The sequence below is a fragment of the Lytechinus variegatus genome, chromosome 4 (genome assembly GCF_018143015.1).
Source record: "Lytechinus variegatus isolate NC3 chromosome 4, Lvar_3.0, whole genome shotgun sequence".
Lineage (NCBI taxonomy): Eukaryota > Metazoa > Echinodermata > Echinoidea > Temnopleuroida > Toxopneustidae > Lytechinus > Lytechinus variegatus.
The window spans coordinates 64,313,424-64,338,314 of NC_054743.1; the positions used below are offsets into that span (position 1 = coordinate 64,313,424).

A 24,891-nucleotide genomic window follows, 5' to 3' on the forward strand; every position below is an offset into this window, starting at 1 on the left:
CTTTTACACTAGATAACACGATACTCATTATAAACATGTATACTTTACAGTGAATGTAAAATGGGTTGTGCCCCAAAACAATGTGTGATTTCAAGTTTAGAGTTGATGTTTTTGTTAAGAACAACTTACAATGTAAACCCTTCTTTAGAAATGAAATAATATTCATTTATACAATGACCCCTAAAGCTAGAATCCATACGTTTTTGGTGACAACGCTTTTAGCTATTCTTTTGTAAGACTTATGGCCATCCTAGAACTTCTGTTGTTGCAAAATGGTTGTATGTGCAACAAGGCACTCTCGAGTCACTTGTAAGATTTACTTTACAGTTGCAATTATTTTGTAACTAGGTCTTACGAACATCTTGCTACCATCAAGTTTTGTTTGCAAGTGTCGTGCATGAATCTTCATTTGTAAGGTATTCTTTCCAAGTAAACGCTATTATGTGAGTCCCCTAAGAACAACTTTTGACACTGATGGATTTCCATAGAGTTATGATTGATTGGATCAATCATAACTCTTTGTATTAAGACAAGGCCCTGATCAGTCTATGGAATGATAGAAAAACACAGCTCGCACATGTACATACATACATGTACAAGTGATTATATAAAGTGATATATCCGATTACTTGGCTTATAAGCAATGAGTGATGTCACCTCAGTGAATATATTGCTACCATTTACACTACAAGGCAGTTATATCCATCGAGGTGACGTCAAAACCTAGAAATAATATAACAAATGCGATCCTTACAGTAATGATCACAGCGTATTGACCTAACACTGATTCGAATCGATATAACCTATGTAATATGCAGCAGTACTGCCCTCTACTGTAGAATATACAAGCAGTAGGGAAAATTGTTCACTAGTTTTCTCCAGTGTGTATACTGACATGGCTCATCAGATCCCATTCTGTACTGAACCCTTTATCACATTCTAAGCAATAATATGAGGTTTCTCCTGGATGAGTTTTCACATGGTCCAACAGATCACGCTGCAAGAGGAATTTCTGGTTGCACTCAAGACAATGGAAAGGCTTTTCACCTTTGTGCATTTTCATATGAACCATGAGGTTCTCCTGTACGGGAAACTTCGTATCACACTCGGGGCAACTGAACAGATTTTCCTTGAGGTGGGATTTCTCATGGACAAGAAGATCGGACTCGACTTCGAATGGCTTTTTGCACTCTGAACAATGGAGCGGCTTTTCTTCCAGATGTGACTTGTTGTGCGTCCGAAGATCAGCTTCGACATTAGATTTGTCGTTGCATTGGGTAGGTGGGAAAGGCATTTCATCCTGATGCGACTTCTCATGGGTGGTCAGATCGGATTCTATGTGAAACTTCTCCGTGCACTTAGAACAATTGAACAACTTATCTTTTTTGTGCGTTTGCCTGTGGCTCATGAGTTCGGAACGCAAAGGAAATTTCTGGAAGCAGTCTAGACACTGGAAAGACTTTCCACTGTCATGCAATTCCATATGATCTATAAAATCCGATGCCTTATCAAATTGGTGATCACAGTCTGGACAGTGGAACAGCTTCATGTCTGTGTGTGACTTCACATGTTCCAGAAGTTGGGAATGCAATAAAAACTTCTTGTCACACTCGAGGCAGTTAAATGGGAATGGGCCTTCTTGCACTCTGGCCCCCTGCGTGGCATCGCCCTGCGACAGGAGTTTCTTACAACAGTCAACGCAATATTCCGGTATGTGTTCTATATTCTCAATGGGGACTTCCTTACCGCAGAGAGCACAGTTTACAGGTAGCATTTCACCCGCATGATGTTTCATATGAGCGGTAAGCTGATTTTTACGGAAAAACCCCTTACCGCACAACAAGCATCTATGTGGTCTTTCGCCGGTGTGGGTGCGCATATGATCAGTTAGATGACATCGCTGGCCGAAAACCTTGCCACAGATCTTGCAGCTGTGTGGTTTCTCACCGCTGTGGATCCTCTCATGTCTTATCAGATCAGATCTGAAGAGGAAACCCTTGTTGCAGACGGAGCAACGGAACGGTTCGGATCCAGTGTGGCATTTCATGTGGTGAGTCAGATGGCTCTTGTGTGAGAACCCCTTCTCACACACGGAGCACACGTGGGGGGCTTTCTCTCCCGTGTGGGAACGCATGTGCTTCTTGAGATCGTTCCTTCGGGAATATGCCTTTTCGCAGAGAGTGCATGCGTAAGGCTTCTCGCCAGTGTGGATCCGCATGTGAGTCTTGAGATGGGTTTTCCGGGCGTAGAATTGCTTGCAGACAGGACACTGATGCTCCTTCACCCCCGTGTGAATCCGCATATGATCCGAGAGGTGGCTTCTTTGGGTAAATTCCTTCCCACATTCTTCACACCGGTGCGGCTTCTCCCCGCTGTGGATTCTCATATGACGCTCGAAGTCTGACTTGAAGCAGAAACCCTTCCCGCACACCGGGCACTGCAAGGGTTTATCCATGATATGAATCCTCATGTGATTCCTCAGATTATGTCTATTAGAAAAATCCTTCTGGCACACACTACATTGAAGGTTCTCGTTTTCTTCCACCGGCTTGCGAGGGCGTCCTCTGGGACGCCCAGTTCCCGGAGGCCGTCCACGGGGACGTCCACCGCCGGGGGAACGTCCCCTTCCGGGAGGCCGTCCACGTCCACGGGGTGGTGGCTTCCCCTGCAGGTTCTCATCCACTGTTGGGCAAGCTGGAGATCTGTCTCTGAGTTTTATTCTCAAGTGCGAGGTATGACTATTCGTAATTGTTACTTTCTCAACCTGGTCAGAACTAGTTGCATCCAATTCAGAATGCAACAGTTCTCTGGTTTCCTCACAGAGTTCTTCATGACTTGGAGAGCTAGATGCTGCTTCCATTATGGTATCTGAGTCCAACTGTTCTCTGGATTCCTCGCTGCATTCTTCATGACTAGGAGAGCAAGATGCTGCTTCCATTGCGATAGCTGAGTCCAACTGTTCTCTGGTTTCCTCACTACATTCTCCATGACATGGAGAGCTAGATGCTGCTTCCATCGCGATAGCTGAGGTGCCTGCTGGTAATACTTTTGGTGTGAGTTGTTCTTCTGAACTTGCGAGTGTTGAAGCTTGTTCTCCAGATATGCCACCTTGTGGCTCAATATTGCACATTTCTGGAAAGAAAAAAAAAGACAGAAGAGACAAGGTGTTTTAGAAATGTATATTGAAACACACTTCAAGGTAGCACTGATCAAACTGATTTGAATAATACATGTAGATGAATTAATCAACAAATATCCAAATGCAGTTTTTCATAAAGAAAAAACCTGCAGCAAATCTTAGTCAATAAAAAAGTACTAAAGTAAGACCCGACTGTATAGCCAGTGGCTGCTACGCAACCAGGTGCGTAGTCTCCCCAGCGCACGTATTGCTCACATACGCGAACAGTATCAGACAAAAGCTGTAGTCTATGCCCAGATTATAGGCCATATTTGCAACAGAGGATCTATTAAACAGCTGTATTGCTTTAAACAAGTACTGTACCATACTGTAAAAGTAGAAATTTTTGTGGATTTCACAGCAAGATATGCGAGCGCGAATTTAAAAACACACAAATTTATGAGCATCTATTTTAATGCAAGATTTGAACCGCATTTCAATTGCGTGTATCGTTTTGGCAAAGAGATTGCATAATTTGACCTGTAGAGGGCAACATTTAAACAAGCAAGCTTGAGCTCTAAAATCTTATGCATCCCGAGAATTTGTTCCAAAGCAATGCAATCATTTTCTAAACAGTCGCAGATCGGTATTCAAATTATGATTTTGGTTGAAATATGAATTGCTTTTGCTGTTTGATTGGGAAGTGTTTGGATCTGTTTCAGTTTTTAAGAAGACGTTGGGTCGATTGCACAGGTTTGTTGATTGATCCCATGCACTTTGAATATTCGTAATCCCCCCCCCCTGTTCTCGGCCGTCCATACCAGGCCAGCAGCGCGTCCATTTAGCCTTCCCCGATGTCCGCCACGCAAAGAGGAGTTGCGCTTAATGTCCCAAAAGCTCATGATTGGATCAAAACAATGCTGAATTACGCAGCTTTAGAGTTAGAATTGTGATCAGAAAATACAATTTTGCCGCTGAAATGTTAAAACCATTCAAAGATGGGGAAAAAGGAAGTGGCTTTGTGATTATGGAGTGTGCAACGTGAATGAAAAAAATGTGAATATGTTTTTGGAGCCGCCAAGCGAGAAAAAATAATTCTGCGAAAATACCATTTACGGTACTAGTATCAATGATGCAATAAGGAAAGCCAGATTTAACAAAAATACAAAATAGCAATTGGCACTACCATTTCCTTGGAATCAAGTAAGCATGCAAAGAACTGGTTTTAGGAAAGCACTTGGCCTGACAGAATGTAGCATTATAATGCTGCAACTGTCTGTACTTGTAAAAAAAGCATCTTCAGATGATGATTGGTAAGTTACATGTACATGTATTTACCTTCTGCTGTGGTCTGTGATGAAGTAAGCTCTTCTGAATTTGTGAGTGCTGAATCTTCCTGTAAAGAAATCTCTCCATGATTCTGGCTACGACCAATCACTGAAAATAAACACATGTTGACAAAGTGTCAGTCAATCTGGTGTGCTCAACACAAAATGAACATTACCAATTGGATGGTGATGATGAGAATAGGGAGAAGAAAGAAGAGGGGGAGACGAGAGGGAGCTGGGGGAAGAAGATAAAGAAAAAGAGGAAGAAAATGAGGGAGATGAGAAAAGGAATAACGAGAAGTAAAAAGGAGGGGAAGAAAAATATGCAGAGCTACCAACCTGAACAAGAACATTTCAGTATTTCTAAAGCTGAAAATCAGTATTTTGGTGAGGAAATCAGTATTTCCAAGGAAATAGCATAGGACAAAACATAAACTGAAACTTTAGAAATAAGTATTTTGCATGAAACCATCAGTATTCTTCTCATTTTTCAGTACTAAATACAGAAAATCAACACTACTTGGCAGCTCTGAATATGATAATGCATATTCACCTGTCTTGAGGAAAGTGGGATGGCAACTTGTAGAAGAATTTTTTTTTTTAAATGAATACTGTTAATAACAAAAACAAAGACAAACTCAAACTCAAGCCTTATATAAAGGATACATATTAAAACATAACATGGCATAATCTAGCTCATTTTAATTCCACTTTGGCCTAAAATATTGAATCCCATTCTAATTGATCATAGCGTCGCCTAGCTGGCAGAAGTCTGGTAGGTTACTTGTGTTGTGTGTGACGTTTTTCAATTGTCCCGCAGTTGGTATTAGGGTGGTATCTCAAGCACAATCAACAAGAAATGTCCAGTGCATGCCTGACTTAAACGCCCCTCTGTCTGACCACAGGAATGAAAATTGACATATTACTAATACTAAAATGCAGCATTTACATACACTTTAAAAATGTTTCTAAGAGCAGCATACTTCTACCCAGCTTAACCCTATTCCAGGCTGGGCTTTTTTTGGTGAGATCTTGGCCACTGATCACGCGAACGCCATGAAAACTGGCATGATAATAGCATGGGATGTGATCTATAGGCTGTATGGTAAATCTTTCTGAAATTATCAGATCTTTTTTTATATGAATTTATTGTGCTAATTTATGTGTAAATCATACTTTTTGCTGTAATTCACTGAAAAAAGCTCCTAGAATGCTAATTATTTTGTGTTAATATTCTTTATACCATCGCGAACAATTAATGAAAAATTCTGGTTTGTATAAAATGAATTTCCTATGTATTTTATTGTTCTATTAATTTCTTTGCCACATTTTGTTAAGCATATATATGCAATCAATTCCAGCTGATGAAAGTAAAAATAATATCTCATGAATAAGATGAGAAAACTCAATGTATGTGGAATTTGTACACGAAATCACGTTTAGCAATTTTAGGTCTGACATGCAGCCACGAATTGTTGCATAATTTTTCATTTTTCAACCGCATTCCAGGGCATCATGAATTTGGTCTCAAAAGATGCGTAAGAATTCATCAAAAATGTATGTGAGTGGCGAGGTTGAAACATTACATGTACGTGCAGGGGAATTGTCACAGAAATGGTCGCAGGGGTTGATTCAACCCTACAACACTGGTATTTACCCATACTATTTACAGTCAGTAATACTGTACGGTACTGGTGCTGCTGAAGCGCACCCCCCCCCCACAAAAAAAAAATACTATCATGCTGCCGACAGTCACAAATCCTATCTTCGTTTTGAACTTTACTTTCTTTTACAGAATCATATGAACCAAACATCGTGGGTTCGAGTCCACCCCGGGCGGATGACTGAAGCCAGTGCGTTGTGCGTATAAAACGTCTCTCCCATGTTTCATAGATGCAGGCTATGTCACAATGTAAAACACTCCGTCCCTCGGATAGGACGTTAAATGGAGGCCCCTTGTACAAGAGAGTCACATCCTTTGCACGATAAGAACCCACTACACTATTCGTATAAGAGTAGAGGGAAACCCCGATGTAGTGGTCCACCTGCACTCCCCCAATCAGTTATCAGGATGAGAAACTTGCGGGTCATAGTGATTCAGTTCGCTTTTCACCTCCCAGGCACAGGTGACGCCAAACAAATGATAATTAATGATATTAACTTGTATCAATTTTTCAGTACAGTACGTACAGTTTTTACTGTTGAATTTTCCAGTGCTCCTTCTTGAGTTCCTGACTCTTTTGAGCATTTTGGGGGCAATTTTTTTCAGGGGAGAATTCACCCAAAGCTCCATGTAATTTCTTCCCCGCTTCTCTCACTCAATGATCAATCATTCCCCACCCCCCCCCCCCCCCCCTCTTTAGCACACTTTCTTTTCCCCTCTTTACTTTGTCTATATCTTCTTCCATCTTTCACAATCATCTCTTTTAATTGATAAGCAGCCTAACATCCACTCAAATTATTCTGCAATTTTTCACAATGAAGCTGGATACTCTCCTCACTCTTGACAAGACAGAAAATCAAAGAAAATACCACTTCTTAACATTTGTGATTTTCATTTCTGTTATTCAATTGACAGGATTTTTTTTTATTCACAACAAATGGGATTATAATGACTGTTTAACACATATTGCATTCTTACACAAAACAGCACTTTCATTTGCTTGTAGAATCAATATTGCTTTTCCTACAATAATAATACAAGTTCCATCATAATAAGATCATAGATGAAGTAAGAATAATGACAGACTCATAACAATGACTTTGAGAAAAATACCCACCTTGAAGGATCTTTCTTTACAAGAACATTACAATTTTTGGCATTATTGAAGGTTGAAAAAAATCACACTAAAGAAATTTCCCACTTTTGGTGACCCAGCCTTAAAAAAATAACCAATTCAGCAAAATGTAAGAACCCCCGAGTACAATAACCAGCATCCCTGGTAAAAAAAAAATCATTCCCAGGGACGTGGCAGATTAGTAGTGGAAGTTGATTTCAAAAACTACATTTACATTTTACATACCTTCTGTTGTTGCTTGAGAACTGGTATTCACATCAGAATCTATTTCATTTAATACCTCATCTTGAGTCTTGTCTTGACCAATTTCTGAAATGAATCATGAACATGATAGGATTATTATATTAAAGCAGCAAAACAAATTCATGCAAATTAAAATGATCCCTTTGTGGGTCAGCCCTCATTTTTCTTTTTTTTTCTGGGGGTGAGGAAGGACCCCCCCCCCTAATTTTCAAAGCGTAGATGCATTCATTCCTGTTTTCAAAGCATAATGCAATTTTGTATTTGCCCTCCTATCCAAAATATAAATATGATGGAAATTATTTATTCAAGTTGCCGGAGAGGCAAATGCACACTTTGAGCTTTATGAAAAGGCATTCATTTATGATTTCTACCCATCAATCACTGCCCTAAAATCATAAATTTATATGCAATAATGTACTTGGTTGATTATGACACATGCAGAATGAATTCATTTATGTATCAACAAATAATATTGCCATAGGTCCAGGTGTTTTTAAATTTAAGATATTCTTCAGTTCACATGTTATCGTATCAACTTTAGCTGGGTTTTTTTTATTGAAGTTATAAGCAAATACTGTAGTGTGAGACTAAATTTCACTTAATCATAAATGCTTGATGATGGACTACTTTTGTTAATTGTTGGCTAAATGATGATCTCTTACCTTGTTGGAAAACATCTTCTTGAAGTTTCTGCTCGATAGCAACAGAAGCAATTGAAACTGGTGTAAAAGAAGACAAAAAAAAATGGATTGTAAGTTGGTGACATAACATTGATCATGTGCATAATATCAAAATTAAACCCAATCTTGGTCTTAATACTTTTGAACCTAAGTTGCTAAATTGATAAGAGTTCATCATATTCCACCTTTCCTTGTATTGGATTGAGTATCTATACTAGGGTAATGGAACACATCAATATAATATCAGACCTTCTAATAAGATAGTTCACCATTTTCATAAGCAATTATTTCATTTCAAGCTGCTTACTATTGAGACCCCAATCTACCCCAGTCCCGTGTCTCCCTCGTTTTGCATGGTCGACTCCTGGGCTCCCTGGGTTTTAGCCATATGTTTATAGATTATATATGTGTAGAAACTAGAATGCATTATTTTTGCCCTCAAGGCGAAGGCCTCATTTTTTGCCAATTTTGGCACACATTTTTTTTTTAGAATACAAGGAATTTCATTTAACATTTGGTGTACTTCACAAAATTTTTTTGCTCGATCTTCAGTCAAATTTCAATTGTTTTTATGGTAGGGGGTCCTAAAACTACGACTGGTCCTAGACCTAAAGCTACGCACCACTCATCGCACATGCAGTTTTCAATGGCAAATGCGCACTCTGTGTGTGGAACTGTGACTGCAGAGTGATGAACAATTCCTATTCATTTTTTTTCAACAGAGGCTGCAATAAATCTCTAAATGCAGAGAAAACCAAAAACTGTTTGGAATTTCGGAGTTATATTCACTTTATTTTCATATAGGCCTAGATCTATTCTAAGTTATTTATAATAATAATTAATGTGCATGTTACAGTAGAGGCGCACGGCCAATATTGGAGACTGTCTCCAATGTGAGAGATTATCTCCAATATCAGAGACTTTTGTAAAGATTTTGGATATCCAATTTCAGAGACAGTCTCCAGTTTTGGAGACCAATTGTCTACATTTGCTGCAAAAGGATTACCTTGGCGGCAAATGAAAATGTGATAAGCAGATTCCTCATGAAAAATTACCCATTTTCACCGTCTACTTTTGTTTTGATAAGGATTTTTGTTGTCAATCACACACAAAACAAATGGGCTTCTGACCTCAGTGAGACAAAATTTTGGGTGGGAAAATCATGCTTTTGTTGGTGTTGTTTCTTTTGTCCTTTTGCAAAGCAAGTCTCCAATGTGGGAGATTGTCTCCCCTATTGCTTGGAGAGAGTCTCCCATATTGGCAGTGCGCCTCTACTGTGTTAACATATTTTAGAAGTTGAGGCACAGGAAATACTATTTTTTTGCTTGATAAATCGAGTGCGTATCTTTAAGACCCCTTCTATATAGGGCGGCAAAGAGGGGTTCGGAAAACACTGCAGGATTTTCTTATTAATTATTACGTGAGTTTTGCGTTATTTTCTTCTGGTTAGGCTAATGATCTTTAGAATATTTGCCACACATTGCATTGCCATTGGTAAAAGATAATTTGTAATTTGTTCAAATATTGAAATTGGCGTAGCTTTTATCGTTTGAAAACAAAGTGCGTAGCTTTAACGTTACTAGGGTCTAGGTCCCCCATTAATATATGCGCAGGCATTATTTTTGGAGGCCTCTGTGATGTGACGTGCTGCGCTCCGCGCACCAGCCTTGTCCTTGGGCGCGGCCGGGGGAAGTCCGGGCGACTCACTCACCTTGTTCCGTAGTCATTTTGACTGGGCAGACTCGCACAGAGAAAGGCTTGCACTGCTCTGCAGTCTTGCACGATCTCTTCTTCGAAAACTGCAGTGTTTTTGCCAGTGAGTTCCGATGAAGACCATCGACAGCAGAAGAATTAAATACCGTTATATATAATCATTATGATACACGAACAAACAACTCCCCGCTATATTAGAGATTTTTTTATTGATGAATGAATGGTGTTTTCCTGCAAGACGGGTCGGGGTCGGGGGTCATAGCTAAGAGCGTGGATATCCGAGATATGCATGGCCGATCCGGTGACGTGACTCCGGAAGAACATACACATGAAGGATTGATAAACATCTCCACTTTCGTATGACAAAGTTTGGCATGATAAGCAGATACAAGGCTCTCTCCGGGGGCTCTCTCTATAACGTCACACTGTGATATTAGATCTTTTTTTTAATCCAAAAATTGTGGAAATTCTTCATGAAAAAATCATAGTCCTAGCATTACGTTTCTCTAGATCGTATGCCTACATCAGGACAACCTCTTAGACTTAGGACCGAAGAGACCTACTGTAAAGTACACAATGCCCCACAGTGAGTACCCCGTGTGTACCACAGTGGCCCGTATTCCGAAGTCAGTTTTAACTTAGACCACGGTCTAAGCTTATTATGGGGAATCCAGAAATTCCAAAAGAAAATATATTGTTTATTACTTATGCTAACTATTTTGTTTCATTTTGTATTCATAACGAAGAAAAATACAGTTATCATTCCCAGACAATTATGAGAAATTTGGGTGTCATATATTGAGTTATTAAATTGAATGTTTACTGAATAGGGATACGTGCCCCAATTGGCTCTCCACCACTGGCGTAAATCCCGGGGGGGGGGGATGGGGGATATATCCCCCCAGTTTTCGAGGAGGGGGGATGGCCTGTACAAACATCCCCCCACTTTTTACGAAAGAAATGAAAAAAAATCACAAGATAATTGTTTTATTGGTGAAAATTCTTCCTAAAATCCCGCTTAACAAATAAAACAATATTATTGAATCATAAAATGCAAATAGAGAGCCAGTTCACCATTTCCAAACGAAATATTTATGTCCTTATTATAACATTGAAAAGAAACCCCGTTTCTTCCAATTCATCAATGTTGGGGTCTTTGGGAAGGGATTAAGATGGAAGGTGAAACAATTTTTAATGTAATCTCTAATAAAACCATTTAACCATCATGGGGAAAAAAAGATAATATATTGGAGGGGTATTTGCCATATGGACATACAGTGGGGTAACTACGGGGGGGCGTGGGGCACATCCCCCCCCCAAACAAACGACGGGGAAAAGGGGGAAAAGGAGAAAATAGGGAGAAAGGAAGAGAAACGTAGTGGGAAATAAGAAAATATTGAGTAGAAGAAATAACCAGTTGTCTCACGATGTAGCAAACGTAGTCGTGAGACAACTGGTTATTTCTTCTACTCAATCCTTCACCACGATGAACCTCTTCCACATCATAAGAAAATATTATTCATTATAATGGTTAACTGGTTATTTCTTCTACTCAATCCTTCACCACGATGAACCTCTTCCACATCATAAGAAAATATTATTCATTATAATGTTATATAATTTTATGTTTTTATTCTGTTATGTTACATTACATAAGAAACATTTTTATCATAACTTTATGAAACATAATTTGCCCAGGGCCTACGTCTTCAATGTTCTGGTGCTCGCATTGTCTGTTTAAAGAGATATATAAACCTGTTGTACTAAAACATCCCCTTTTTAAGTCAATATAAACCAAATATATTTCCTAGCACTTGAATTATCATTGTTTTATGTAGTGGCGTATGCTTCTTTTACATGAATCAAAAAGTGAAGCCCCATGTTAAGGTCTTCGTATGTATGAAACATTTCCTGTCCATGATAACGTTCGCATTAGTGGATTGGTGAAATATGTCTGCTCTTCATGAATTCCTAAAATCAGTCCTTAAAATGTCCCTTCTGATCTGAATATCAAAAATTTTCAGCTCGCGCTTCGCGCTCGCATCATTTGGTTAATGAAATACGTCTGGTCCTAGTTAATTCCTACCAAGAAACCTTAGAATGCCCCACTTCAGGTCTGAATTATCTAAATTTTCAGCTCGCGCTTCGCGCTCGCAATATTTGATTAGTGAGATGCATATGATAATCATGATTGCAATGACTACAAAAATGTTTCATGTGTTCAGATGTAATTCTAATAAAATCAGCAAGCGCATGGAACTCGCATTAGATGCTTACGGTGAGAAATGCATACTCTTAATGGATTCCTAAAATATATTCCTTAAAATCTCGCTGTTTGGGGTCAAAATATACAAAAATTTCAGCTCGCGCTTCGCGCTCGCATTGTTTAGCGAGACAGGTACCTATCATGATTACACAAATTTGATTATAATGTCCCTTTTTAGGTGTGAATATAAAAAAAATTCAGCTCCCGCTTCGCGCTCGCATTATTTGATCAGTGAGATACATATCCGTTTAATGACATTGTCCTTAAAATGTCTCTATTAGGTCAGTATAACTGGCAACTGAGCGCGCTTCGCGCGCTCACTCAGTGATTTAAAAATTTTGCTGGTGACCCACGGCACGCCACTGTGGACATATCAATGACAATACCTTGCATATCTAAAAACATGATTGCAAAAAAAGCCAAAAAAGTATTTCAGTCATCCCCCCACCCATCAACACGGATTTACGCCAGTGCTCTCCACATTTAAACCACAACATTAAACCAGGGTTTTATTTATGACCACTTTTTTATTTATTTATGACCACTCGGCCACGGCACCTCCTAATCCACAGTCGATTTCAGTCGTAAATCGTTTTTATTTTCACAATCGATGAGTCGGCACCTACAGAAAACTTGCAATAAAAACTAATGCACTTCGAAATACAGTTCTTTTCTCAACTTTATTTGATATTCAGACATTGACACAGACATGGCAACAATAAATCAATAGAATATATTCGAAATAAGCCTCATTGAGTCTCGGTTTTTCACTCTATGAAGCAGCCTAACTCATGACATGGCAAAGAAATTACTCTTGAAATGGTCAAAATATATTGGGGAATGTATATCCGACATAAAAATGAAATTGAAAAAAAAATCAGCCCAAATGTTGGGACATTCTAAACAATGATTTTGACAATTGTTTTCGGTGGATTCACATTCACCAAATTCACCATTTTCAAGAGAGGGTGTAAGACTCCATAGGAGTTCACAGCTCTTCTGTGGCAGTCACACAAACCATACAGACGTCAAACCGATCAAAGATTTAACGTTATTTTTAAAGACAAACTAGTTTGGAATCGGCTTCGTTGGGGTGTGAATGTGATAGCGGGGTCACGTAACACAAACATTAGCAATTAAACGTACGCTTGATTGTAACAATTGATTATTCATTGTAGTCAATGAAATCACTCGTAAAGATATTCTTCTACGATGATTGCGAAGCTGTGTGTTGTGGACACCAGAGCCCCGTCTTACATAGAGATACGATTGATCCTATCAACCACAACGACGGAAAGCCAGCAACTTCGACATCTAAAAATACAAAATGTTTTCTAGATATGATGTATATTCATACATCCATTGTTTCCTATAAAATTCAGTGTGTTTCTTGCCCGGCATCTTGTTCTTCACAAAGTACATTGTTCAAATTAAGTGTAGAAAAAGAAAATTTACGACACTGATGGATTTCGATAGAGTTACGATTGATCGGATCAATTGTAACTCATTGTAAAACGGGACCCTGAAGCGCAGGTTGACGTTTTTGGTGTGTTAAGAGTCGAGGCTTGCAAAGAGCAAATTAAACCAGAGAATCTCAAAGAAAGACATTGGCAAGAAACATAGCAAGAGGATTATACATCACACAATCATCATCGATAGAAAGATAGTATGATCATATAATTTAAGTAGAACATAATCACAGAAATATCAAATATTTGGACTCATTTATCATAACAATATTCATATAGAAAACAAAAATATCTCCTGATTTTTCTTAAAATTGCTTAAGATATCATTTGGGAATAGAAGTCTTTGTGGTGAGTTCACAAACATATTATTTACCCAAAGTACGCATAATGTCTTTAATTTAATTTGATTTACCCCCCCCCCCTTGCATCCATTATCAGCTCGGCCGCTTTTCTCCCTCTCTTTCATTTTGATCCATACATTTCAACAATCATACCTCCCCCCTTTCCCAAGAATAAATTCTGGTGTACGTATATTGACAGGTAATAGAAAGTTTAAAGTATTTTGTTGAGAGAATGTCATGACGAGGCAGTAGTAATGAAATATGGAACTTCAATCGGGTCTTGTTTCACAAAATTGTAAAACCTGATATTTGATAAGATAGCTATTAAAGGCTGATGAAATAATAGCATTTGATTGGTTGATATCAAATTTGTATTTATTTTTATTGCTTTTTTATAATAAATTTCAGGAAACATAGTCCCGACCGTCTGGATATCTAATAGTCTTCCTCTTCATCTTCTCCTCCTTCGAGAGAGTCGATACCGACTTCTTCGTAGTCCTTCTCGAGAGCAGCCAAATCTTCGCGAGCCTCGGCGAACTCTCCTTCCTCCATACCCTCTCCGACGTACCAATGGACAAAAGCACGCTTGGCGTACATCAGATCGAACTTGTGATTCAAACGACCCCAAGCCTCGGCGATGGCGGTGGTGTTGCTCAACATGCAGACGGCACGCTGCACCTTGGCAAGGTCACCACCGGGGACGACGGTGGGTGGCTGGTAGTTGATACCGACCTTGAAGCCAGTTGGGCACCAGTCGACGAACTGGATGGTACGCTTAGTTTTGATGGTAGCGATGGCGGCGTTGACATCCTTGGGGACGACGTCACCACGGTACAGGAGACAGCAGGCCATGTACTTGCCGTGTCGAGGGTCACACTTCACCATCTGGTTCTGAGGCTCGAAGCAGGAAGTGGTGATCTCAGAAACACTGAGCTGCTCATGGAAAGCCTTCTCAGCAGAGATGACTGGGGCGTAGGTAACAAGGGGGAAATGGATACGGGGGTAGGGCACCAAGTTAGTCTGGAACTCCGTCAGGTCGACGTTGAGGGCGCCATCGAAACGCAGAGAAGCGGTGATGGAAGACACAATCTGGCCGATCAGGCGATTGAGATTCTGGTACGACGGCCGCTCGATGTCGAGGTTGCGTCTGCAGATATCGTAGATCGCCTCGTTGTCGACCATGAAGGCACAGTCGGAATGCTCGAGGGTGGTGTGGGTAGTGAGGATTGAGTTGTAGGGCTCGACAACAGCAGTAGAAACTTGAGGTGCCGGGTAAATGGCAAACTCCAACTTGGACTTCTTGCCAAAGTCGACAGAGAGACGCTCCATAAGGAGAGCGTTTAGCCCGGATCCAGTTCCGCCTCCGAAGCTGTGAAAGATCAGGAAGCCCTGAAGACCACTGCAATTGTCAGCCTGTAATGAGAAAGTAACAAGGAGATGATAATTACTTTTCCCGTGTGACACATTTCCGAGACTATCGATACACTAAACATGCGTTTTTCAAGAACTCATTATCTTTACTATGATTTTAGAGTTAGTCTGGTAGAATTTGATAGCCTGCCGGATGTGTTTTCTATAAAGAGACCAGTTTTAAATCAGGTCCACACATATCCATATCAAGAAATTTTATTGAAATTAATATTGATTGAATTTGTATCATATTGCATTTATCTAAGCCTTTATTAACCTAAAAGAAATGCAACTGTGTACGCCAACGTGTTGGGGTGCAATGGCCGTACACCAAATGGAGTGATATAGCCATAAACCATTCAATACCAAATTATTATCAATCCTGTCAATTTGCCTCTTACGTGCTAGCAACAGAGATAAATATTATTGATCTTAAACAAATGACTCACCAATCGCCTAATTCTGTCCATGACATTGTCGATGTGTTCCCGACCAATGGTGTAATGACCACGGGCGTAGTTGTTGGCAGCATCCTCCTTGCCGGTGATCAGCTGCTCAGGGTGGAAGAGCTGACGGTAGGTACCGGTTCGAACCTCGTCTGAAATGAAAGTAGGTAGAACATGAGCCATCTCACTCTTTTAGATGTATGTATGTCGGCGATTTAACACAAAGTTATTTTCCGCCTCCTCATTGGTTATCACCTCTCTTTGGTATCTTACTTATAAGTATTTTATAGGCATTTATTCCTTTCGTATAGAAGTCTTAATCCTTGACTTTCTCGTCATGTTATCAGACATATTGTGGGATGAAAGGGGAATGGTTATACCCTTGTTCGCATTTCATTGTTCCACTCTTCATGCCCTTAAAATCGTTTCGTCCTTCCCCATACTCCCTCAGCTTACTTCTTAGACTCCAAGTCGGGAGCGATGCTAAACGGAGTGGGCGACTTTCTGGCCCATATTATTTTGTTGGTAGTACAAGAAAAAGGAAGAGAAATGGTAGAAACTTAGAAAGAAAGAAAAGAAGGAGGTATTAAAGGAGAAGATAATGAAAAGTTAGCCAAGGTCATCTAACTCCATCTTGAAAAATGACGTCACGATAGATCGTCTTGACTCTTGGCACCCCTCCCCCATTGAAATACCATGTCACCGTGTCTGCAGCAAGTGCTTGTAAAATAATGTAAGTGGTAACGAATCTTACCTACGACAGACGGTTCGAGATCCACGAAGACGGCACGGGGTACGTGCTTCCCGGAGCCAGTCTCGCTGAAGAAAGTGTTGAAGGCATCATTCTCCTTGCCGACAGAGGTGTCTGAAGGCATCATGCCATCGGGCTCGATGCCGTGCTCAAGGCAGTACAACTCCCAGCAGGAGTTGCCCATCTGGACTCCGGCTTGGCCAACATGGATGGAGATACATTCACGCTGTGGTAAACAAAATTAGGAAATGAAAGTTAAAAAAATGGTTAATCGACTAAATTCCCTAAAATAATTACCCAATGATTATCATTACAGCATCCTCGTCACCAGAAGTACAGACAACGTCAATATGATCCATTTTTTTTTATAATCGCCGTTTTCTTTAGCAAGATCGACCCGGTAGCTTTTTGGTGCATACAGCATGATATCAATTGTTTTCCATGGTTTCAGGGACACCATGCAATCTGTACGGATAATTTTTTCTTGAAATTAACTAAACCAAATCGTCTTAGTTTTTTTTTAAGTTTCCCATTTTCAGCTCTGTGACATATAACGCTAGGATAATCGAAGTGTCGTCAGCAACACAAATGTTGTAAACTTAAAAAGACATGGGCGTGTTTTCATTAGAGCTGCGAAAGTTGCAACGAAGTCTAAAGTGCTAATGCTCCCCCCTTTGTTTCCCCCCCCCCTCTCTCTCTCTCTCTCTCTCTCTCCCTCTCCCCTCTGGACAACGGGAAGTTTGACAGATTTATGCAAATTTCACTACATATGGGGGCGCTCTTCATAAAATAGCATTCATGAAAAATTGACGGTCACAAACGGGAATTGGTTGTTGTCGAGAGCGAAGTCGTTCACTTGTTGCAAGAAAAGACAGTAGACGGTTGGACCAAAATGAAAAAAGGCGATGAGCATGATAGTAATACATTTACCTGTGGAGCCTGCTTTGTGTAAAGTTTCGTAATTTTCTCCATGGCACAAAAAACAACGTTTCCTCAATAATACATATATTCAATATCGGCCGCCAGACATAAAAATCCTAATATCCTCTTAAGAATTTCCTCAAATTAATAAGATTCCGCGTCTTTTGCCAAAAATATGTGAATTCTGTCGCATAAATTTCCAATGTAATCCATGCAACTCTGCCCGACGTTGTGGGTGAAATATTAGTAATGCCTTGCCTATGTAGGATTCCATGCAGGGCCCCTTCATATTAAGGTGGTTTTAGGATACTACAGATTAGGAGTAAGAAGTTTCTTAAATTGGATATTTTGAATCACTTCCGCGACAGGTTGCATGTATGATGTGGCACGGGATTTTGCTAATTACCATGCGGGGAAGAGTCACACAGCACAGACATTCGGCATTTTGCCACGTTTGAAAAATAACACTTGGTACCTAGCCGTCGTGGAACATGTAAAGTCGAGTCCGTACGTGCCCCTTAACTTCTGACTTTACAAATTTTAAAGAGATAAAATAAAGTAGGTCGCATGAAAATCATGAAAAACTTTTGGGATTCGCTAACTGACAGTAATCATGGTAAGAACATTCGAATGGTGGAATACAAAAGTTTGATTTCGAGCAAAAAGGGTAAATAAGTTTCCATGTTTTGAGTTTCGCATTGAATTGACTGGGCTTCTATCGAGCAATAGTGGAATAAAATCATCGTCATGGCCAAACGTGTAACTTCTTCGGGGAGGGGCACATGAAGTTCGAAAGGCTGGATCATAAAATGATAATCATGGTATCAAGAGACCCTACTGGAATTGAACACAGTGGTCCACAGTATGTGTCACAGTGTGTTCACAGTGTGAACACAATGTGAAATCCCCTTCACACTGTTAAATTTGAGCATTCCAACACACATTCACTCCATACACTTATCCCTATTGGACAGAACACAGTGTCCCACGGTGTGTGCCACAGTGTGTTCACAGTGTGGAACACAATGTGAAATCCCCTTCACACTGTTAAATTTGAGCATTCCAACACACATTCACTCCATACACTTATCCCTATTGGACAGAACACAGTGTGTTCACAGTGTGGAATACAATGTGAGATCCCCTTCACACTGTTAAATTTGAGCATTCCAACACACCCTCACTCCATACACACATCCCTACTGGAAAGAACACAATGTGTGCCACATTGTGTTCACAGTGTGAACACAATGTGAGTTCCCCTTCACAGTGTTAAATTTGAGCATTTCTACACACAATCACTCCATACACTTATCCCTATCGGACAGAACACAGTGTCTTCACAGTGTCTTCACAGTGTGGAACACAATGTGAAATCACCTTCATACTGTTAAATTTGAGCATTTCAACACACATTCACTCCATACACTTATCCCTATTGGACAGAACACAGTGTCCCACAGTGTGTGCCACAGTGTGTTCACAGTGTGGAACACAATGTGAGATCCCCTTCACACTGTTAAATTTGAGCATTTCAACACACATTCACTCCATACACTTATCACTATTGGACAGAACACAGTGTCCCACGGTGTGTGCCACAGTGTGTTCACAGTGTGGAACACAATGTGAAATCCCCTTCACACTGTTAAATTTGAGCAGTGTGAATTACATATTAACCTAATGATTCGACCATGCGCTCTGACCACGCTGAGTGTGAATATTTTTTTCACACAATCCACACTGTGAACTTAATGTGATCGCAGTATGTGACATTGTGTGCATTACAGTAGGGTGAGGCAATAAATGTGTTATTTATTTAGTTTTTGGTGGGAGGGGTGCCTTCGTCATTTTCAATGAAATCAATGACCAACGTTCGATCAGACTATAATTATAGCGTGTGTGATAACTTTAATAATAATATCTGTATTGAGTGGTATTCAATATATGTGTATTCACTGCCAATAATATGTTAATAGATTTTTAAAAAGTAAATATATTCGAATGGTATATCTGCAGGCATTATTTCAGTAGTATCATAGTATCATAATGATTATTTATATCCTATCCAAATTATTTCAGTCATATGAATAAAAAGTTGTCTGCTCCATTCCTATAGAGATCTTATGAAACTATAGGGAAGGAAAGAAAACAAAAACTGACAACGCAAACAATGCATATTGATAGTGTAGATCTTATGTATAATCGCGTAGCATTCTAATAATGAACTGTAATGCCAATTTATATCATACTCATGACTTCCTTGATCCAGTGTCAATTGACACACATCGGATGATCCCGACAAATGTGGACAATGATCATGATGGCAGCGTCATTTCCTGTTTATACTTAGTATTTTTCTTTCTTCCTTTTCACCATATTTGTTGTCTTTGTGTTTTTGTAATATTCATTGTTGTTGTTGTAGTTCTTCTTCTTCTTCTTCTTCTTTCTTATTCTTCTTCTTCTTCCTCTTCTTCTTCCTCTTCTTCTTCTTGCTGCTGCTGAATCTAATCAGAGGGGGAGGGAGAATTGGGGGTCTCCATTTCGAACCTTTGCCCCTATCCGATCCTTTCTTTAAAATCCTTTTGCTGCCAAAGACATCTAAAAAGAGTACCCAATTTATTATTTTTTTATGTCTCCACCCTGCACTTCTACCTCCCTTTCCCTACCCCCCCCCCCCCCCTCCCTCTTACTATTTTTTCTGTCATCTGTCATATTTAGAGCAAATGACATCACGTGACTCACCAGGGTAGTTTAGAATTAAAAGGCGTTTCCGGAAGACATAAAGCCACAAGCGTGAGGCCACAAACCCTTGTTAAAGGACAAGTCCACCCAAACAAAACTTTATGTGAAAAAAGGAAAATATCAGATTTGCGTAACGGTGAAAATGTTATCAAATCCCATACAAAGGTTAGAACATTCTAAGCTTTTGCTTATATTTAAAAATTTAAATTAAAACATTCACTCAAATATCCACATTCGCTATTTTACTCAACTGCTTTACACAGCACCAGCACCTGCACCTGCAATGCACCCACTTGGCCAGTAAATATCAATCTTAGTCACGAATCTTTTATGAGGCCGCCATCAATTCAAGCCTAACCGCTCACGATGGCGGTCTCCTGCGTTCATTTATTACATTATATATATATGTTTACATTTATAAAAGATTAATTTATACTCACATCCTTATTTGTATTTATTATGTAATATGACCACATTGATTATTTTGTATATTGTAATTGTTATATTTTTGTATTGTGTTTTTGAACGCAGAAATAACTGCAAACCAAAAAAAAGTTTTATGCATATCTACACTCTTAAAACAAATCAGTCAAACTGACTACATATATATATATATATATATACATACATACATAAATCAGTAGTCAATTGTGTGTGACTGATATGGCAATCACTGATGGTCACATTTCTGACATATATTCTTGTAAAATAACTCTATTCTAGTCATGCTATATATATATATATATATATACATACATACATAAATCAGTAGTCAATTGTGTGTGACTGATATGGCAATCACTGATGGTCACATTTCTGACATATATTCTTGTAAAATAACTCTATTCTAGTCATGCTAGTAAAATACGACTAGAAAATAGTCAAATATGACTAGAATAACAGTTGTACCCAGCTGACCATATTAACTAGTCATTTTGGACTTATTTGTTTTTAGATTGTGGTCAGTATGTAAACAAGCAAGTCCATGATGTCACACACACAACCACATTTTCCTTTGTGTTTTATTGTAAGAATTGTAAAATATCAATGTTCTTCTCAATAATGTAAAAATTAAAAAAGTTTAATTCCTCCCTGAACTTTCGGAATTGCCATTTTCGAAATTCATTGTGATTTTATAAAAAGAAAAAAAAAGTCTCCTTAATGTCAAATCTGCAAAAGAAATGAAATACTATATAATTCAAACAATAAAATGCAAAAGAAATTGTGAGTGGGTAGCGTCATAGACTCTCTCATTGAGCAGACCCCTGTAACGTGCGTATAACATGAAAATATTGTAATATATTGTAAAATCTGCTAAATTTCTTATTTTACATTTGATTTTGATGAAATTTCTTTGAATGATGAAACATGAAACTTGTTTGTCTGATTATTTTTCTTTTTATTAAAATCGGGGTCCTTTGGGGGTGGGGTGGATGTGTCATGTAATCCTGGGGGGCAGTCATTATTGCTTTACACATGCGTGACCAAAAAACGCGTTTAAAGGGGTGGGTTTTTCAGTTTTGGACCTGGGCCGCGCGTGCACTCATTAAGGGTACCAAAACACCGATTTTCAAGAAAAGGGGAGGTTTTGGAAGACTGGTCAATGGTCAATCTTGGGGTCAACCGTATTAAGTTTTTTTTTAAGACTAGCCAAACGTGTTTAGGGTATGCCCCCCCCCCCACCCAGCTTTTCACCGGGCTTTTTCCTCTTCGTATCTGGAAAGTGTTCGGTTCTTCCCTTATTTAGGGGTCATAATATGAAAATAAATCCCGCGAAAAACTTGTTTAAGGGGTTAGTTTGCACACAGGCTCGAGAAAAACTCGTTTAGGGGGGTTTGGGAAATAATTTGGTCACGCATGTGTACACCAATACATTTGACTCCCCCGAGGGAGGGGGCTGTAATAATGTAGTAAATGTCAGATCATGCAATTAAAGACTATAAAGCAAGTATATGCTCACGAAGGCAGTTCCATCGGTAAAATACTATATAGTACTGAAATATAGGCTCTCCTCAAGGGTTTTGAAATTGTCGAGGTATATATATATTTTCTAATTGCTTTTTAAAAGAAGTCAATTTATTTGCGGTTGAATCTTCTTTTGTTTTTAGGGCCTATCTTTGAAATGTGTGTATTTCTATGTCCTCTTACTTGGCATTGTTACCGTGAGAAGAATGAACGATATTTATTAATCAATCCTAGAGGACGATAAACAAGTACTTTCAGTTTCGTTTTCAATCATAACTTAATTACCATGTCATGACCCTCAAGATGGTAATATATGTGTTGCAATTTCCTTAAGGTTTACAGTTCTTTTATCTTTGGATCAAAAATACGTATACTTTTGTCACAAGCAGTATTATTTTGTGTAGGAACTAGATGTTCTTTTTTAATCCTTCTATTGAACGCATCACGAGAAATTCAAACGTCAATAAGCATTTCCTCCTATATTAATTACTATAATAAATTCATTAACAATACATAGCCCATGATAAATTTCATGCATAACCACTGAAGCTGCAAATCGAAATATGGAATATTATATCAAAAAGATAGAAGTAATGATTGTTTGAAAATCTTCGAATATTAAAACTGAAAGATGAAAACTTTGTATACCTCGGACGAATAGTATAATCATGATTAGTGATAAAAAAAATGTATCATTTTCAGCCATTTTGAACAAGTCGTGTTTAAAGTCAGGGGCAAAACCAACAGGTTTTTTTCTTTGTAAAGGGGCACACGAATCACTGAACAGATCTAAGATTTATAATCCCTTCTTTTTCACAAAACTCTCTAGCAAGCACAAAAAGGACTGCATATGGTCTCATTTCAAAAGGGGGTAGATTCGGTATAACTTTCTGATAAGCAAAACAAACTAATCTTTAATTGAATTAATAACTTATTCGTTTGTTTGTTTGTTTAAAAGGGTTTTTTCACAATGGGATATTATTCGCAGCCGTGTGGGCGAAATTCTTTTCACAGCAAAAAAAAAACCGCAAACAAAATTACACCAATAAAATTTCAGTATATGGAAATCACACGAGGATTTTTGCATAATTTCCAGACAAGCAAAAGCGGGTACCACCCCCAAAACCCAAATTGGTACTTTCATAAAAGCGGAGTCCCGTGCAAGATTCCCTTCTGAAACGAGACGAAAGGGACAGAAGGTGCCCCTCCCCCGTTTCCAATCCTGTCTTATCATTCAAAACTGATTAAGATTTGTAAAGTTTCACTTGTACACTGTAATAACTGCGGTGTTAAAACTGACACCAATTGGCGTTAATATAGAGGACCACACCCCGGCTGAGGTGTTAAAATTACACCCTAGAGATTAAACATAACACCAAAGAGTGTAAATGTAACAACAAAATATGTTGTAATAACACATATAAGTGTAAAACTAACACCACCAATTTAACACCGGTGTAAAATAACTGGTGTGGTCCTCTATGTACATCGGTTAACACCACAGTTTTTGCTGTGTATGCAGAGGTGTGTACACAGGCTATAGCTCTTGTAAACAACAAAACTAAAGCATCAGATTAAAAAATGGTCCAAATGGCAGAGGAATATTGACGTTTTGCAATGGTAGACAAAAGAGGTTCTGACTCCTGTCTAAATGATTTTTAGCTACCATTTTTTACTATTTAAGAGACAGTGTACATTATCCATTTAGTGTTTTAAAGTGAAGATCTGCAGCTGACGGTTGCTAATTCGTTAGAAGAGAAGGCAATATGTTATATGCTGTATATTTTGTAATCGTATCATACGAAACAAACAAATAAAGAGAAAATAGGGAAAAGCAAACAACAAACAAATCCCCTTAGCCAGTGGCTACCATTCCAAGTCATTTCATGAGTCATGTCTGTTCCAATTCTACTATTTAGCAGACATGTCGGAAGGGTTATCTATATTCATCGTTCTCTAGAAACCAAAACGTAATGTCTTAAAGGGTGCAGAATGAGACCGCATTTTCAAAACATGAACTTTATGTTCACCTCATCAGTGATATAATCAACATCAATGGCCCGACTTAAAGAACCATCGAGTTGAATCAAACATCTTCAGATTATTACTAAGTTCCAATAAAGCTAGCATTCGAAAATGCTGTCTTCGAATAATGATTTGTCACGCTAGATTTTCAGAGTGAACATATATATTTATATCATGAACAAAACGAATAGGACTGTATAATCTTGACTTACCATATTGATGAATATTTAGACTCAACAACTGAGAAGAATTGAAGAAGAAGATGATGATTATGTTGGTATTTTCGATTGATAAAAGTTCCTGCGTCTTCTCAGAGCCGTCTTCGATGGGCGGACCAAGAAGCAAGAGGGTGGTGGAAGCGAAGCTGAGTATTATCAGAAGTGAGTTTGGTTTATCGGTTGGCGCAAGGTTTTATACTAACTTTTAACATCCGGGGTTAACCAACGCCAGGAACAGGAAGGGGTGATTTGGGATTCGTTTAAAGGGATGGTTCGGGTTCAAAATATTTATATCTGAATAAATAGAGTAAAATTCACTGAGGAAAATGATGAAAGTTTCATCAAAATAGGATAACAAGTAACGAAGTTATTGAATTTCAAATTTTGTCAATATTTTGTAAAAATATAGTTATATGCACATCGTCATGAATAATTCATTAGCTGGGGTGACGAT

At 38.8% G+C, this 24,891-nt stretch overlaps 2 protein-coding genes across 3 annotated transcripts; both read right to left on the reverse strand.

Moving 5' to 3' along the window:
- Positions 1–458: 458 nt before the first annotated feature.
- On the reverse strand, positions 459–10,250 carry LOC121413157 (zinc finger protein 271-like). Its single transcript, XM_041605919.1, has 5 exons — positions 9,879–10,250; positions 8,150–8,206; positions 7,470–7,553; positions 4,457–4,555; positions 459–3,132 (listed from the first exon to the last, which is right to left on the reverse strand). The coding sequence occupies exons 1-5, from the start codon at positions 9,892–9,894 to the stop codon at positions 869–871; spliced, it is 2,520 nt and encodes an 839-aa protein (XP_041461853.1). The 5' UTR covers positions 9,895–10,250; the 3' UTR covers positions 459–868.
- A 2,557-nt stretch (positions 10,251–12,807) lies between these two features.
- LOC121414522 (tubulin alpha-1A chain-like) lies at positions 12,808–24,618 on the reverse strand. Of its 2 annotated transcripts, none has more exons than XM_041607730.1 (4): positions 24,432–24,618; positions 16,567–16,789; positions 15,816–15,964; positions 12,808–15,369 (listed from the first exon to the last, which is right to left on the reverse strand). In XM_041607730.1, exons 1-4 carry the CDS (start codon positions 24,432–24,434, stop codon positions 14,392–14,394), a joined length of 1,353 nt encoding a protein of 450 aa, XP_041463664.1. In that variant the 5' UTR covers positions 24,435–24,618; the 3' UTR covers positions 12,808–14,391. The 2 variants fall into 2 exon arrangements, with proteins under 2 accessions (XP_041463664.1, XP_041463663.1); XM_041607729.1 differs by lacking the exon at positions 24,432–24,618 and adding an exon at positions 17,494–17,704.
- Between the last annotated feature and the right edge of the window lie 273 nt (positions 24,619–24,891).